Raw genomic sequence first — 17,636 nt, 5'->3', positions numbered from 1 at the left:
ATTAAATATATGGAGCTCCCTGGCCCCAACCCTCATAATCAAATTTACACAATCTGTAGAATTAAATTGCTTACTTCGGGGAAGGATAACTGTGTTTATCTCTCGGAGGATGACTTATTGCAAAAATTCCTCAGCATCATCACTTTACAAAATCTGATATATTGAGAATAATGTTATTTGTAGCTGAAACTCGCTGAATAAAAATGCACAGCTTACATTAAAAACAATGTTGTTTTCCCGCTAATAACATTTTTGTGCTCATTATTGGGAATGATTTTGTTTTCAGAATCTCGCATTCAAAATTAAATGATTGTGGAACATTCCCATCCAGGATACACATATACAGTAATGTCTTTTTGTCTCACCCTACTTGTGCTGTGAAGATATAAATGTTGTTCTGAAATGTCAGGTTCTGGATTGTTGTTCTCGATAATATAGCACCAGAGATAAAGCTGCATCTGCTATTTAAAATCTTATATGGGCGTTTCTATTAACATATTGAATAAAATAAATTAAATCAGGGGGACAGAGGAGGAGAGAATGACCAGGAATCACCTTCAATAGAATAGCGTTTATCTCAACACAACCTGTCACATTCTATCTTTTTAGTTGGCAGCGAAGGGGTTTTCGAACAAAAGTAACACGTGTTTTCATGAACTATGGGCAGCAGCTTGCTTAGACACCGTTTTCCTATCTTGATTTATTAGAGGCGTATCTCTGTCTGCATCTCCCTCATTTCGCTCCTTTGTGACGATAGTGTCGCTCTGCTCTGCTCCAACCTATATCAGCAGGTAAATGGATGTCGTCAGGCGGAGGTCGATGTGAATGAGTTACAAGATATTTTAAACTCAATGCAACTGGCGATCGCCTGCAACTAGCCCAACAATTCAACAGAGTACTAGGTAGCCGAGTACTGGAGAATTCGGGACAAGTAACAACACATGCAATGCAATGCCTGAGCAGACCTGGAATAACCCGGTGGTGTCTTCTCTTGGTTACACTGTGGAGTCAGTCTGTTTCCCTCTCTTTATGTGAACTGAATACAAATGGGGAAGAGATCCACATGGAATTGGAAGGATCTGAGCGTCCCATCATTGATACTGCGCAAGAGAGCAGGTTCTCCAGTGATTTGAGTCTCGTCCGACCGCTGAAACTGGGTTGCTAGTTCTGAGTGTGTGTGTGTGTGTGTGTGTTGGGGGGGGTGGGGGGTGGGGTGTTTAATTTCGACAGTATCGCACAATTTGGGCTTTCCAGCAAAACCCTGATTCTAGAACATGCACAGGAACTTTCGACGGTGGATTCTGTATGTCTTTCTCTGCCTGGGTTTCATCTACGTCAAGTTAGGGTAAGTAAAGAAACCATCTATCTTGAAGGGGCAGTGGGGGATATTAATCTCGAAATTGTACCAAAACAGATTACAGATTAAAGCGAGATGGTTCAATGCCATGGGATGTTCAAACGGGCGTGTTTTCTCTATTATATATAATATATAAATATTCCGGATCTCACTATAGATATTGAGGTGTTTGGGTGACACACGTGTAGAGAGCTTTTTTCCCCAAATGTGACATTGGTCACCGAATGAGCTTATATTGGATTTCTTTCAAAACAAAATTTTTTAAAAAGCGAGTCACTTGATAAGAGATCTCTAGCAGTCAGTTTCCAAAGCATAGCGAACCTACAGGCCTGGGCAGAATCGTCGATGCTATCCATCATACATATGTGTTGAAATTATTTGACAACTGGTTTGTCTGCCCTCCTCTGATGCAACAGATTGGAGGAAAAATAGAGTTTAAAGCAGGCAGAAGAGCGAGCAAAATGTAGTTAAAAAATCTAGGTCGAAGCTGTAGAAATGTGTATGCAAAGTAACACCTGCTATTCGGAAGTGAGACTTTTTGGTTTATCAGTTTAGTGCGGAGATTTTCCTCACAATAAACAGGTTGTACGTTTATGAATATTTGCCAACTTTCTTGCCTCTATGCCCTTATTAGTTGCAAGGCTGAGTTGTATTTCCACATTCCTTAGCACTAACCCAACAGTCCCGGTTTGTTAGAATGCGCTGCTACCTGTTATCCCCTCTGAACTCAAATACTTTTGGCCGCTGCATAGTTGTGGGATTTTGTATGAAGAATGCATAACTTTTTTGAGTCTGCTAAATCCCATCTCTTAAAACGACTAGACGATGCATCTGGTAATTGGACGGGTGCACTCCGCCTTATCAGGACTGCACGCAAAAAAAAGTGAGAACGGGTTAGTCCCCAAGAATCAAAACAAATCAAATGAAAATATTGAAAGGGATCAATTAAGCCACACAGTATAACAACCCGATTCAAGATCAGAACTAAAACGTACCAACGTTCAGCTGAAATCCCCATTCCAGATCCACTGGGAATGATTGGATTTAGCTAACTAGTCCAAATGTGAATTCCCACCGAAATGTTCAGGATTTCCGCGCACGCCAGCAGGCGCAGTGCTGATTACTTTGTGGCGTTTCCCTCTAACCTCGAGAACACAACTCCCTTCTGTTCACAAAACTAACCCTTGCCCGTGTGGCAGCTCCGAACCGCAATAGGTGCACACTCGTTCTTGATTAGGTCCAGTTACACGACAGGAGCTGGTACAAAATTGATTTGCAGGAAATTCTGATAGAAAGCAACATTGATAGACGAGATACCGGCGTATCTGGGTGAATGACGCAGTGCGGCAGTGAGGCGATTTTAACACGTGCAGATTACACATCAGGGAAGTTGATCGTTGGCACAGTTTTGATAAACGCAGGGGCAGGTACAATTACGCCAGATTTGCGGAGGACGGGATGACATTTGTGAGTATTATGGTTATGTCGTTGGTTTATCGCAAGACTGAGACACTCACATTTACCTACTGGAGGTACTTGAAAGATACAAATCGGCTTGGAGTTTTCAATGGTAGATTTAATGCACCGCACGATTTAGATATACTGATTTCACATTTCGTGAAGGCCCTTATAGACGTTTGTTGAAATATTTCGTTATGTTTGAAACCTTCCCCGTAATGTGGTGTTTGCGCTACCTACATTCACCCGGATTAATTTTACCAGGATATCTGTCCGGAAGACGTTATGTACATACAGAGGGGGCGAGGTTCCCATGTTTGGTGCCTTTTCAGGTTGGATGCCCTCAAGCTCCGCTTATTTTTGAAGCGCGCCATTTATAACATGTTAGAAATCATTGATTGCAGGTAGCACGCGTGTGTCCAAATAGTGAGGCACCCAGAATATTCATCTATCATCTGCTATGGCTTTCGAGTTGCCTAAAGCTACTTGGTAACCATCAGCGGACGGGCACATGATTTATACACAAATCTGTTATCCGATGTGTCAGAAAAAGTCAGCCACTTGCATCACACTTAGAAAGTTGAATCTTCCCATTAGGCTCATTAGTTGTAGTGCCTCTTTTACGAATGAAAACTGTACTTTGCATTATACTTGCAGTTTTAAATTTTCATTGGCAGTAAGAGCAAAGGAAAGATTTGCGCGTCAGAATTGCCTTTTAACGAATAACATGTATGTTGGATATGTATGCAGATACCATATTGCTAATTTCCACACGTATAAAAATCCCGTCCAAACTTCAAAAGGATGATTAATTTATATCCTTTGTAGAATTATGGGGTTTAGTTAAAAAAATAAAAACTTGGAAGTGCCTGACGCCTCAGTGTTTCCAGCATTTTCTGTTTCTATTTTAAGTTTCCAGCATCCGCAGCATTTTTCTTTGGGATTTAGACAAAAAAAGATGTCGAACATGACGTTTACTGTTTAATGCCGATTGTCACCGCAGGAAGCACCTCTTATTATGGGAGATAATTCACAGATATTGTGTGACACCCACCCTCCTAAAGACAGTCAGCGGGACATGTGCGGGTTTTGGCAGGCGGCGAGCTAATCGTGTTGATTTATAACGAACAGTATTATTCCCCAGGATGCTGAGCTGTTGTACATTTTACAGTTTCATTAAAAAATTTTTATTCATGTGCCAAGCTTCCATTTAAACTTGTTCTTTTCAAAGACAGTATAGTGCAACGGCCAGCTCTGTTGGACTGTTTTAAAAGTTGCCCCAATAGGTTTAAATGAAAATGTTGTTTAAAACTATCTATTGGTAATAATGGGCCAAAACTCATTGATTCTATGCTTGACGAGAGATCAGTTAAATGGTGCTGATTAAACGAGCTTTTAGTTTAGACACATACAGACCACCTCAGGTGCTCCTCTAGCTATTATATGCAAAGCTCACTGTCTCTCTCATGCAGGTGTTTCACTCTGGGCACTACCTGGAAAAAGTCGATCATTTACAAACTGTAAACTGATTTTAATGGGCTTCATTGTTAAGGGTAATGGCTAGTAAGTTCCCAGAGGTAATGGTAGCCTGTTTTGAAACTATAACAGTTAACATAGTTTCACCCATGCCACTATATATTATTCAGTAACATGTTACTGGCCCAGCTCCTAAGAAATAATCAACTAAAAGATACTCGTTAAATCCAGCAGCAATCACACCTGGGCGCAAGAAATTCCAAAAATTACACCTTAAATCCCCAAGGCTTTCTAATAACAAGAATGAACAGGAAGACGGGTGTTATTTGGGAACAAAATATATGTTCCTTTGATGGTCAGTTGAGGGAGTAGTTGCACCTGAAGGTTCTGTTCAGGACTGGATGAAACGACGAAAGTGAGCAGATGCCTTGTCTGCCTGTACTGCTGATTAGGCCAGGTGTTTAACTGCAATTGTGACTTTCGGTAGTCCCAGAAAATGTATCTATATTACAGGCTGACAGAAGATTGCAAGAGCGCCTATCTAATATGACCTGGTAACCCCAATCGCAGTAAATTAATGATTGTCAGAGTTCTGAATTAAGAAATCACTGGAGCTCGCCGCCTAACGTTAAAGCCTCGACGTTCCGTCCCTTCAAATGAAATTTGTGTCCTACCAAAGTCGCGACTTTTATCACCGTATTATGAACATAAATTGTGATTGCAAGAAGTTATTTTTAAGTCTTTGATTTTAACGGTACGTTGCCTTATAATTCAGATGCATCTCATCGATCGTTTATATTATTATCATATTGTGCCGATAGTTGGCTTTACACCAACAGACTAAAAGGTTAATTACAGAAACGAATTTGAAACGCCACAGCTCGAAGCAGAAGCACCAATATCATGGATGCCAGCAACGACCGTTCTCTATCCGTCAATTCTGCAGTTGGTCTTTCTGAACGAAAGGCAAATCAGTTTTAGAATGAAGCATCTGTTAACCCTCCAGCACCCATCAAACACCGAAATATCTACATATACATAACCTGCACAAGGAACAGACACTGCGCACACGGATGAGACTGAAATAGTGTCCGAAGCTGTATTGGTCACAGATAGAAATGATTTTTAACATCGTTGCTTCAGTACTTGACCCTCATTAATCCAGTCATCAAAACCAGAACCCGAGTTGAAGTATATCATTTAATTTCATAAGAACAGGGTACCCATGTGATAACGTTACCGTTACCACAGGTAGCTGCTTTAGAGCAGGGTTATAGCGCCACCATACCACTGCTCCACATTCAAAATAGAACAGAGCTGCATGCAGGTGTGCTGTACTCAGTGTTGTCCCAATGCTGGTTAAAAACAAAACATCCGTGAAAAGCCAACGGCCCAATAACATTTAAAAAGTAACAGCGGTCTGTTGATTTTCTTTAAAACTTTAAATTGGCGCAATGCCAGTCATACCTCAGCCAACGTAAAACCAAAGTTATGCAAGACCACCCCCTCGAGATGATCTCACAATTCGCACCACAATTTTACTTGGTTCAGATCAACCCTTTCAAACCGAACAGTTATATAGCGCTGTGCATTGCCATGACCACGTGGGACCTCAGGAACCATTTATCCGCGGGCGTGGAGACTAAATACAGGAAAGAGAAGCCGCAGATCACCAGGTGCCGCCGCACCATTACCACTGGTAACTTCACTCTTGGCATTAATTTCTGTTTCCGTTCCAAATTAACTTTTAAGTGCTAGAATAGAATTTGATCAATGCAGACCGTTAGGTCCTCACTCAGGAGTTCTGCAGCCTCGCTTGTTCAGATATTTCTTGCATATCTTGTTTTGGCCAGTGCATGTGTTCGGACGTTTATTTCTCGGGGATTTAGACGGCACTGCTAGTCTGAAACTACGCCGAAGGGCTTCACTGACCAAACAGCTCTCTGCATTTCTGCTTAAACAAGTTTTAACACTCAGTAATTTTGAATGTTTAAAGAATTACAGAGTGTCACCAGCTCAAACTATTTTAAACGTTTATAGAGTGTGTTGCCGAATCTCTGCCAGAACCCCAGTCTGTGACTGCTGAAGTTAACACTCCACGTGCTTTCAACTCCACTGTGTGAAATCGCAGCTAAGGGGCGGGGGGCTGTCGCCAATTGAGCCGGGTCAAAACATTGCATTCAGGGTTATACTGAACGTTTGCATCGCTGCCAGGCTGAAACGGTGATGCAAAAGCCACGTTTGTGGGTTCACAAAAAAATGAAGTATAACATGCTGGTGATTTACATCGACTGGAGCGTAACTGTAACTGGTGTGAAATGAACCTTTTTAATATTTGGTGCGCACGTTTACAAACATCCTTGGGTGGCAAAACAGCTTTTTAGCTTCAGTACAGAGCCAAGATTACAACCAGCTTTAACATGTCTCTGTTATTGGGATTCTGCTTTCCGCCGAGCTGAAGCAGTAGAGTGGGGTATTATAACTAGGTGCTGCTATAAAACAGGTAGTGAATTCTTTAAAATGACGTGGTAACTTTTTTTTACATCACTGTAACCTTGGCATGACGAAACAATTCAAATATATCTCCTATTTAATTTTGGTTAAACAGTTAAATCGACTTTTTAAGAGAAAGGAAAACATTAAAATAAACGAGCGTAAATCCTCAGTTCTACTTGTGTCAATGCAAGGAATGGAGTTTAGTGGCATGCAGCACGGTGGAGTCAGGACCCATTCATAATTCTCAACAGAATGCATATTTTCCTTACCTGTGCCAAGAGCAAACTTTCAAATTAAAATGTTGAACTTAACCATTAAAAAAACTTCACGAACCCTCTCCCCTGCACCTAAAGGCAACAATATGTGGCCAGCCCTTGTCCTAAGGGCACATTTTCTGTTTAGGGCTGTGAACTCTCTCTCAAACCAAGCATACACTACATATTCTATCGTTCTCCACTGTGTATTCTCTATACATGACGTATCCCTTGTTTCCTGGTAATTGCCTTTAAAAGCCCCTTTCTCTCCAACCTGGTACCGTACTGCATTATCTCCTAAGTGTTGAAAGTACTGCTACACCTGGTGTCCTGTAGCTACAGATCTTGCATTATTCTCATCCTTCTACTCTTCCACCTACATCAATCAGCATAGCCAATGGAAATGGTTCAAACAAGTTATATTTTTATATATTGAAACCGCAGACATATTATCAAATGCAGACAGTAAGTTTAAAGCAATAATTATATCTTAAGGGTTCTCCCCACCGTCAGAACTCATGACTCAAATGCATCCTGGACTTTCATGCATCCAGCGGACATTATGATACCATGAGACGGCCAGGCTGCCTGCCAGTGTGAGGCACGTCAGTGCCGTATCTCCAATGGCTGGCAATAACCGTGTGTGGATGGATTTACATACAGAACTGTTGAATTTGCAAGGCTCTGCTTTTTCTCTCTCTTAAATTGGTGTGTCGAATCTAAGATTCTAAACAAAAGCAAAACCAGATAATTGAATAAGATTAGGACTGCCATGTTAAGGCGAGGAATATCTACGTTCGACCTGTTGCTTTGGAACATATTCTTTAAAATAATGTATGACTGTTCAAATGAAAACCTTTTCACTGCAGTCACAGAAATAAGGTTGCAAAGGGAACGTTTTACTAAACCCAGGGAAACTGATTGCCCCTTAAACATGGTCAATTTCATTGAATTGTATGCCGTAGCCAAGCCTAATCGCTAATGTTCCCCTCTAGAATGTGAGCCGGGTGGCTGTGGGACTTGTCTGACTGTCTATAAGCAGATCTGAGCGATTTTCATTGTCATTTTTGCCCCATTGTGATTTGAGAGGGAGTGGGCGGATTGCAGTGGCTGGGATTAGCCTGTCTGCCCAATTGCAACAGGCGGTCTCCTGAGAGCAGATGAACTCTCACAAAACACTCAACCATTCGAACTGCAACTCCCAACAACTGCAAACCACTGCTCCGACATGAAAGAGAGGCAAAAACACCAATCTAGCGACAAGACACTGAGCAAGACCAATTACCGAGGACTTAGACAAAGATCCTGCTCACAAATAGCATCTAGCATTTCTATAATAATAAAACAAACAAAACCGGTAGGAGCTGACGCAGAGAGCGACCATGATCATCTTTCTATCACGCAGTGTGCTCCTATCAGTTTATTATCCGCAGATGTTTTTTATCCTCACCAGCGGAAGTTACCTGTAAGTCAGAACAATCGCTTTTTTATGACTTAAGATTCTCGAGGATTTAGATCGTAACTTCGCCGTTTAGCCTGAAAGTTCTAATATTTGGGAGAAAAGGAGCTCTGATTGCATTGTTTCTGTCCCTGGGTCTTCATCAGGCGCCTCGGTTTACCTGTGTACTGCTCTGCGGTTTAGCTGCCACTTGCTGCGGTTATGCTATTCACACCGCCAGTTAGTAAAGTTGGATGTCTCTCCCCTCCCCCAAAAATGTTTAAATGTATCTGTCAAATTGACATTTACTTTGTGCCAGAGCAGGGAGGAAGCAAGAAAAGCACATTGCGCTTCGAAGCTGGGAGGGTTTTCGCTCAGCCCTTGCTTCTCTTCTGCAGGTACACGGTGCACTGTAACCTCCAGCTCTGATATTAATTCTCTCACCCCTCCCTTCCTGTGTTGAAAATCTTACTCTCAATTTCATCCGTTTCAACTTAATCCACATGGGCTCTCTCTCTCTCTCTTTCTCTCTGGCCTAATTATATATTTACCCAAATCCTTCAGAATATCTGTGGTCGCTTCTTTTTCTTAGTGGAATTGGAATGCGAGTTTCCCGAGACCGGAGCGAATAGAAAGCTCGAGGTGGTGGAAACGTGCTCTCTAGTTTAACCAGTTCTTTTCAACCGTGAAACGATCAAATGAATATAAACTTTCTGCTGTTTTACGTCTATTGTAATACAATAATTATCTGTTCGGGACAGAAAGTGGAAGGGTGTCAATTCAGCCTAGCTAACACCGCAGAGAAGGTTTTGCCTAAAGGTCACATTAGCTAATGCTTCAGTTGCGATTTGACTTGAGTCCCTCTTTGTGCTGGTTTGTGATTTAGTTTTTTTTTGTTCTCTGTTTTAGAGCGTTGTCCTCGGTGGTCGCCTTGGGAGCGAATATCATCTGCAACAAGATCCCAGGTCTGGCGCCCCGGCAGCGGGCGATCTGTCAGAGCCGCCCGGATGCCATCATCGTGATCGGGGAAGGGGCGCAGATGGGGATCAACGAGTGTCAATACCAGTTCAGGTACGGCCGGTGGAACTGCTCAGCCCTCGGGGAGAAAACAGTCTTCGGACAGGAGCTCAGAGTGGGTGAGTCAAAGCGAATTGCAGCTGCCAGTGCCAATGTAAACTTTTCATATCAGACTAGGGAGCAAAGTTTGAGCTGATGGCCCGTGGTGTCCCGGAATCCAGATAGTATACAGCACCAATTTACAACACCTACATCTACAATTACTGTTTAAAGAGTGTATTTTTCCAGCTACTTCCAACAAACCTCTGAAATCTCAATTTCTGGCCCAAGAGTTCAGTACTTTTGAATGCACATCAGCACTGCACCAGGCAGCACAACATTGTTGTATATCTTTAATTAGTTTGGAGACAGGATACCAATTATTGTGAGCAAAAGAATAACACAACTCTTTCAACATTAAATTACAACATCATGAAAATAATCCATCAAATATTAATATCTAAGCTCTGCTGTTGTCAAAGCAATTCAGGTTCACGTTATCACAGTAGACCAATGCTGTAAATACTTATTTCAGATACAAATCCCATAACAAGCTTCCTACAAATAAACCTCCATATACACAAAACACTGTACAGGATTTCATGTTACCGAGGATAATGTGTTAACTTTACCGTAACTTATTGTGTTAATTGTGATAAAGAAAAATGAAGCCTTTGAAAAGTAGACAGATAGCCTGAAAACTCAAAACAAAGTACTTAACCTCATTATCTTGGATTGGGCATAATAATGAAATTGTTACATTCTTTTATACCAGCACAAACGTGCCAATTTGTGACTCCTGCATACTTATGTTCCTAGTTTTGCCACCAAGGATGACTGCAAAAGCATTTCTAATGTCAGGAAGTTTTTCCTTGGGGCGGGAGTGTTCGCTTGCATCAGGTGCAATGAAATGTAGTTTATATAGGATAAACACAATCTTGTAGTGTGTTGCAAAACAGCAACATATAGTTGCGTTGAGACAATATAAAGTTTTCATCTCTTCCAATTTGTTTTCGCCATATATTTTCCCAACACCGATGTTACTACCTTGAAATGTATTCTACAGTGTGCTTTATGTTGGATGATGCAAACAATCTATACTATTACTTACTGTTGTTTACTGATTTTGATTTTTGTTGCCAAGGTTGTCATGGGTTAAATGCACCCTTGACTGAGTCACCACAATGTGACAAATATTAATATTTAATTCCTGAACAAAGAGAGAGGATCATATCTTTTAACAGAAGAGCTCCTTCATTATCATATTGCATGTTATTTACACATGAAACTGATCTAAGAATGTAGAGAATCTCTTAATGCAAAATTATTTCTTGACAAAGTTGCAATGGTCATACTATTTCAAAGGGAACAACATGGCACTTGAAAACATGGAGCTGGATTTTGTGGCTCCCCGTAAGGCATGTTTCAGGTGGTTGAGGGGTGGGTGGGGGGGGAGGGGGGTGTGGGTTGTGGGTAGGTGCATGTAAAATATGCTGGGTGGCCGGCTCACCTCCTTCCCACCCACCCCTGACTAGTTCCCCATAATAAAGGTGTGGGGTGTGGGTAAATTGCCCACTATCTGCCCACCCTTTGGCCTATTGAGGCTCTGAGCTGTCCAATTAATTGCTAATTAATGACCTCAATTTGCCTCTACTGCTATAAATCTTTGGGAAGTGACAGGTGGGTCAGAGTCTGCCCCTCTGTAAAATCCAGCCATTGAGTGTACTCATACCAGTTAATAGGGTAAAATAACTTTTGGAGGTTGAACTGAACAAACCTTCCCTGCAAAATAGAGAGTATAAATTATGAAAAAGATTGTTATGCTAGAGTAATTGAAATGTTGCACTTTAATCCTGGAGCAGAGGTGTTAGCTGTAGTGGGAGTTAAGTAATGGATAGAGATTTGTTTGTTCCTCAGGTTTATGATGTCACTAATATTAGATTAGGCCCTTTCAATTCTTGTCAGGTATTTATCATTCAATAGTTTGGTAATAGTTTTGCCAGAATTGAAACATGAACAATGGCAATACGCAAATACAAAGTGTCAGACATGTTGCAAGTCTAGGGCACATGCTATTCCTTACCATTTTGTATGTCCCAAAGCTTCATTCTGACAGAAAGCCTCCAACTATTTGGAATTAACTTCTCCCTGGTTATGTCCATGATCTACATTAAGCGCCATGAACATGCAGATTGGATCTTAGTGTTGTTTTTCTGTTCCATTTCACAAGACTGAGCAGCTTTGACTGGTGTCAGCAGAGAGCATTGACAGAAATGAAATGTTTGTCTGGTGTATCTGCAGAGCAAGGCTTCGAGCAGCGTAACTGTTTAAACTCATTAAAGAAGTATTGGAAAAAACAATATAAAAGTAAAGTATCAGATGCATCATCTATATTTGGTAAACAAATGGAAAAATATTGCTCAAACTAGTGCAATAGCCAGCATCATGAATCATAAGATATTGATGTGAATATGTAAGAAATGTTCTATTATGTTCTCACAGAAACATTATCTTTGAAAGATCTATACTGGGATAAAGCCAGAGAGTGGTATTTACCACAGACACATCCTGCAAATAACTTAAAGCGTTTGCCCACTCAGTTGAAGCTGCCACCTTTCCAATGCTGAACACAGAAACATCAATCTCTGCTCTTAGTCTTAGTTCCAATTAACTTCTGCTGCTCATTGTTTTCAACAGAGCTCAAGAGCACTAGACAATGCTAATTGTGGTCATATGAGCATACATACGAACATACAAATTAGGACCAGGAGTAGGCATTCGGCCCTTCAAGCCTGTTCTGCCATTCAATAAGATCACGGCTGATCTGATTGTAACCTCAAATACACATTCCTGCCTATCCATGATAACTTTTCACTCCCTTGTTTATCAAGAATCTATCTCTGCCTTAAAAATATTCAAAGACTCTCCTTCCATCACCTTTTGAGGAAGAAAGTTCCAAAGACTCTCAACACTCAGAGAAAAAAATTATCCTCATCTCTCTTCTAAATGGGTAACCCCTTATTTTTAAACAGTGGCCCCTAGTACCAAATTCAATGCAAGACAAGAATGCAACATTTAGTATTTACTTATCTTTTTGTTAAAGTTAAAAACTTTAAATACTCAAGTAAAAGGCAATTGCCTCATGTGAATATACATAAAGGAGGAAGGAAAGTGGGGGCTTGTAAGTGTCCCCTTAAATGTCCCTTAGTGTTAACCATGGTACATTTTAATTAAACAAACATACTTACTGAATAAAGAACTTTTTATATTAGGAGCAGATTCCTGGTTGTTGCCATTTCACATGATGTCATGGAGATGCTGTCTATTAAACAGTCCAAGTGTGGCAAAAATGGCAGAGACAGCTGCTTTTCAATACAGTCTTAACACATCACTCAGGAGAGCTTTAGCTTTACCCTCACTTTCCAATAATGAACATTAGCAGCAGGGTGTCATTACACTAAATGGTGGCAGCTGGAGTCCTGTTCCTAACATTAAAATAAATAAGGTGAATATTTTATTAGCCTTTGAACTTCTCATGAAAAACAATAAAAGGGGGCATTAACATGGAGTTAAACTTCACTGTTCATGCTTTTTCCTTTCCCTTCAGTAGCACGTACGCTTTCTGGAACTGATTTGTAGACATTTAAGGTGCCACCAGGAGTCAAATGCTCAAGAGTAAACAGGGCCTCAGTTCTGTCACACCACTGATGCTCAGCTTCAGGTTAGTTTGCACATTTAGAAAGAGAAGACATTAAACACACTCATGAAAGAACAGCTTTGTCTTACCATCAATGACAAAATATCTTCAAGGTAGTGTTAGTCAGGAATTTCTGCTTGTGTTCTTTGCGTTCCAGTGTGTGTACAATAGCACATTTATTTGATATAGAGATGAATGGAAAATCTCTCACACTGTGACACTTGGAGAAAGGTGTCTTGGGAATCTCCAGTTAAAGGCTGTATACGAGAGTTTCTTTTTGCTCGTGTTACTTAGTCCACACAGGTCCCAGTATTCGCCACAAATCAGCAGTCCATTTTACTTCTGTCTTGTATTCTATTTCCATTCTTGGAAGAAATGTAAAACAAAAACAAAATACAGCAAGTGCTGGAAATCTGAAACATTAAGAGAAAATACTGGTAATATTCAGCAGTTCAGGCAACATGTATGCAAAGAAGGGGGTATGGTTAATGTTTCAGGTTGATTACCTATGAAACATTTGACCCACGAAACCTATAATAAAGCTTTATTAAGAAACTGAAGCTATCTCCCCGTGGTACCATTCACAGGTAGTCTGGGTGCTGTTCTGTTGCTGACCTGACAAATCCCTTTAAGACTACTGCTCAGGCACTCCCTGTGATGAAATGTTTTAAGTAGACCCTAAGGTCAGTATAATTGAATTGTGAGGGAAGTTTGCTGATTAGCAAATGCCTAAAAAATCCCAACTCAAAGTCAGAAAAAAAGCAAATGTTTTTTTCCTTTCATTATGATTTCAATATTTTGATGTATGATATCTTGAATGTGATAGATGTGCTCAAAAATTTAAGAAAATTAGATAATGGCTGATTTAGTTCATCCAGTTGTCTTTGCAAATACCACCATATCTCCAACCACCCTTTCCTCTCCAAAACCTTGAACATGTTGTCATCTCTTGAATCAGTGCCCAACTTTTCTGGAACACCATTTTAATCTCTCCAATCCAGTTTCTGCTCTTGCCGCAGTACAGAAATAACTCTTTGAAAGTCACAAATGGCATCCTATCAAAGGTAAACTAACCCTCCTCATCCTTCTTGACCTATGCAGCCGTTTTTATTCATTCATGGGATGTGGGCTTTGCTGGCTGGGCCAGCATTTATTGCCCTTGAGAAAGTGGTAGTGAGCTGCCTTCTTGAACTGCTGCAGTCCATGTGGTCTAGGTGCACCAACAGTGTTGCTAGGAAGGGAGTTTCAGGATTTTGACGAAGGAACAGCGATATATTTCCAAGTCAGGATGGTGAATGACCTTGGGGGAACTTCCAGGTGGTGGTATTCCCATTTATCTGCCGCCCTTGTCCTTCTAGTAGTAGTGGTCATGGGTTTGGAAGGTGCTGTCTAAGGAGCTTTGGTGAATTCCTGCAGTGCATCTTGTAGCTGGTACACACTGCTGCTACTGTGCATCGGAGGGAGTGAATGTTTGTCGATGTGGTGCCAACCAACTGGACTGCTTTGTCCTGGATGGTGTCAAGCTTCTTGAGTGTTGTGGAAGCTGCATTCATCCAGGCAAGTGGGGAGTATTCCATCACAGTTCTGACTTGTGCCTTGTAAATGGTCGACAGTCTTTTGCGAGTCATTAGATGAGTTACTCACCACAGGATTCCTAGCATCTGACCTGCTCTTGTAGCTACAGTATTTATATGGCTAGTCCAGTTCACTTCCTGGTCAATGGTAACCCCCAGGATGTTGATAGTGAGGGATTCAGAGATGGTAATGCCATTGAACGTCAAGGGACGATGGTTAGATTCTCTCTTGTTGGAGATGTTCATTGCCTGGCACTTGTATGGCATGAATATTATTTGCCACTTGTCAGTCCAAGCCTGGATATTGTCCAGGTCTTGTTGCATTTGAACATCGACTGCTTCAGTATCTGAGGAGTCGTGAATGGTGCTGAACATTGTGCAAACATCAGCGAACGTCCCCACTTCTGACCTTATGATGGAAGTAAGCAGCTGAAGATGGTTGGGCTGAGGACACTGCCCTGAGGAACACCTGCAGTGATGTCCTGGAGCTGAGATGACTGACCTCCAACAACCACAACCATCTTCCTTTGTGCCAGGTGTGACTCCAACCAGTGGAGAACTTTCCCCCTGATTCCCAATGGCTCCTGTTTTGAAAGTGCTCCTTGATGCTACACTTGGTCAAATGCGGCCTTGATGTCAAGGGCAGTCACTGTCACCTCACCCTGGGAGTTCAGCTCTTTTGTCTATGTTTGAACCAAGGCTGCTGAGTGGCCCTGGTGGAACCCAAACTGAATGTCATTGAGCAGGTTATTGCTAAGCAAGTGCCATTAAATAGCACTGTTGATGACCCCTTCCATTACTTTACTGATGATTAAGAGGTAGACTGATGGGGCTGTAATTGACTGGGTAGTATTTGTCCTGCTTTTTGTGTACAGGACATACCTGGGCAATTTTCCACATAGCTGGGTAGATGGCAGTGTTGTAGCTGTACTAGAACAGCTTGGCTAGGGGCACAGCAAGTTCTGGAGCACAAGTCTTCAGTACTATTGCTGGAATATTGTCAGGGGCCATAGCCTTTGCACTATCCAATGCCTTCAGCCATTTCTTGATGTCATGTGGAGTGAATTGAATTGGCTGAAGAGTGGCATCTGTGATGCTGGTGACCTACTGAGGAGGCCGAGATGGATCATCCACTCAACACTTCTGGTTGAAGATTGTAGCAAATGCTTTAGCCTTATCTTTTGCAATGATGTGCTGGGCTCTCCCATCATTGAGGATGGGGATATTTGTGGAGCCACCTCCTTCAGTGAGTTGTTTAATTGTCCACCACCATTCATGACTGGATGTGGCAGGACTGCAGAGCTTAGATCTGATCTGTTGGTTGTGAGATCACTTAGCACTGTCTATCATTTGCTGCTTATGCTGTTTGGCATGCAAGTTGTCCTGTGTTATAGCTTCATGAGGTTGACACCTCATTTTTTCTATGCCTGGTGCTGCTCCTGGCATTCCCTCCTGCACCCTTCATTGAACCAGGGTTGATCTCCTGTCTTGATGGTAATGGTAGATTGGGGGATATGCTGAGCCATGAGGTTACAGATTGTATTTGAATGCAATTCTGCTGCTGCTTATAGCCCACAATCTTCCTGTCTTCCTTTAGCATTGTTAACCACCCTCCACTGTGTAGTTCTGTACAACGTAAGAAGAGGAGATGGTCTACAAGTTTGTGATGCAGACCAGGGCTATTTAAGATTCATCTAATAGATAAAGATGGTTTCACCGATACATATTACAATATACTTTACCTGTCAATGGGACTCCTGTGTGCTGTCAACTTAATGCTTGGCAGAATAAGGGATTTCTATGCTGGGAATGACATCTCTTTTCACTTAATATTCTGATACCAGGATCAAATACTTTCTTGTCAAGCATATCTCGGGTTAGATCCCAGATAATGTGTCACATCCCCAACCACAGATTAACAATCTCTACTGCACTAATAGTCCTAATGGATGTATTTTCAATTTTATGATGTGAATGCAATTCCACAAAGAGCTGTGATGAGATTATTACAAAATAATTTCACCAAAAATCCTGCCACCCAACAACTGGTGAAGGGATTTTCATCCCAACAGTTTAGATTGGAACTTGGCTGCCTGAGATGGAGAGCATTCCAACCCATTGTATTACTTTATAACACTCACATTATACCTGATATGGAGATATATAAACCACACTGAAGCTGGATGTTTACTCTGTTTTGACAGCTGAGAATAATTTAAGGACTTTTAAATTATATCAAGGGAAAATCATGGACTAAAACTTAATTTATTTGTCTGAAATTCCATTTGCTCTACTTTATCGGAGTTGGTAATGTAATTATTTTCAGGAGCAAGAGAGGAAGTTCAGACACAAACATTAAACATTCATGTTCCAGGATACAACAAAATAATTCCAGGGCCTAAGTTATTTCATGATTTTAAATAAGCAGAAGCATTTAAATTGTTAACAGTATTGATCCCCCAATTTCTGTAGCTATTTTGCAGCAGCTAGCTGAGTATAACAAAGGCAGTATAACAAAGGTGAAGGATTGGTAAATAATTGTAACTTGACTGACTTCAGTAATGACACAATATAGGAAAATATACAAGACCTGAAAGAGTATATTGCAATAACATACTGAACTTTGTATGAGGCAAACAGATCTTCCTAGGTTTGCTCGCAGCAAATTGGGTTGTCTTTACATATACCATAAAATATGCAATGTATTATTCTGTCGCTGTACACCTGTTTAGCTTTATCTGCCCCATTAAAGTCACAATGTCTACTTGCTGTAAATATGCACAATTCTAGATCAATTAGAGGTCCATTGCTGCCATTGAAGAAAGTTTTC

At 41.1% G+C, this 17,636-nt stretch overlaps 1 protein-coding gene across 3 annotated transcripts in view; it reads left to right on the top strand.

Moving 5' to 3' along the window:
- Positions 1-659: 659 nt before the first annotated feature.
- The window catches only part of LOC121293384 (protein Wnt-7b), a 95,453-nt gene continuing 78,476 nt past the window's right edge, over positions 660-17,636 (top strand). The window contains exons 1-2 of one of the 3 annotated variants that reach the window (XM_041216415.1): positions 660-1,345; positions 9,389-9,615. In XM_041216415.1, the coding sequence (XP_041072349.1) occupies positions 1,275-1,345; positions 9,389-9,615 (298 nt within the window). In that variant the 5' untranslated portion in view covers positions 660-1,274. Of the gene's footprint in view, positions 1,346-2,761; positions 2,825-5,884; positions 5,991-9,388; positions 9,616-17,636 lie in introns of those variants that run through there. The other 2 variants (XM_041216416.1, XM_041216417.1) reach the window with 2 other exon arrangements.

Source organism: Carcharodon carcharias, chromosome 21 (assembly GCF_017639515.1).
Source record: "Carcharodon carcharias isolate sCarCar2 chromosome 21, sCarCar2.pri, whole genome shotgun sequence".
In the NCBI taxonomy this organism is placed as follows: domain Eukaryota; kingdom Metazoa; phylum Chordata; class Chondrichthyes; order Lamniformes; family Lamnidae; genus Carcharodon; species Carcharodon carcharias.
The sequence above is the reverse complement of the archived record's forward strand: the minus strand, read 5'-3'. Positions and strand labels throughout refer to the sequence as shown.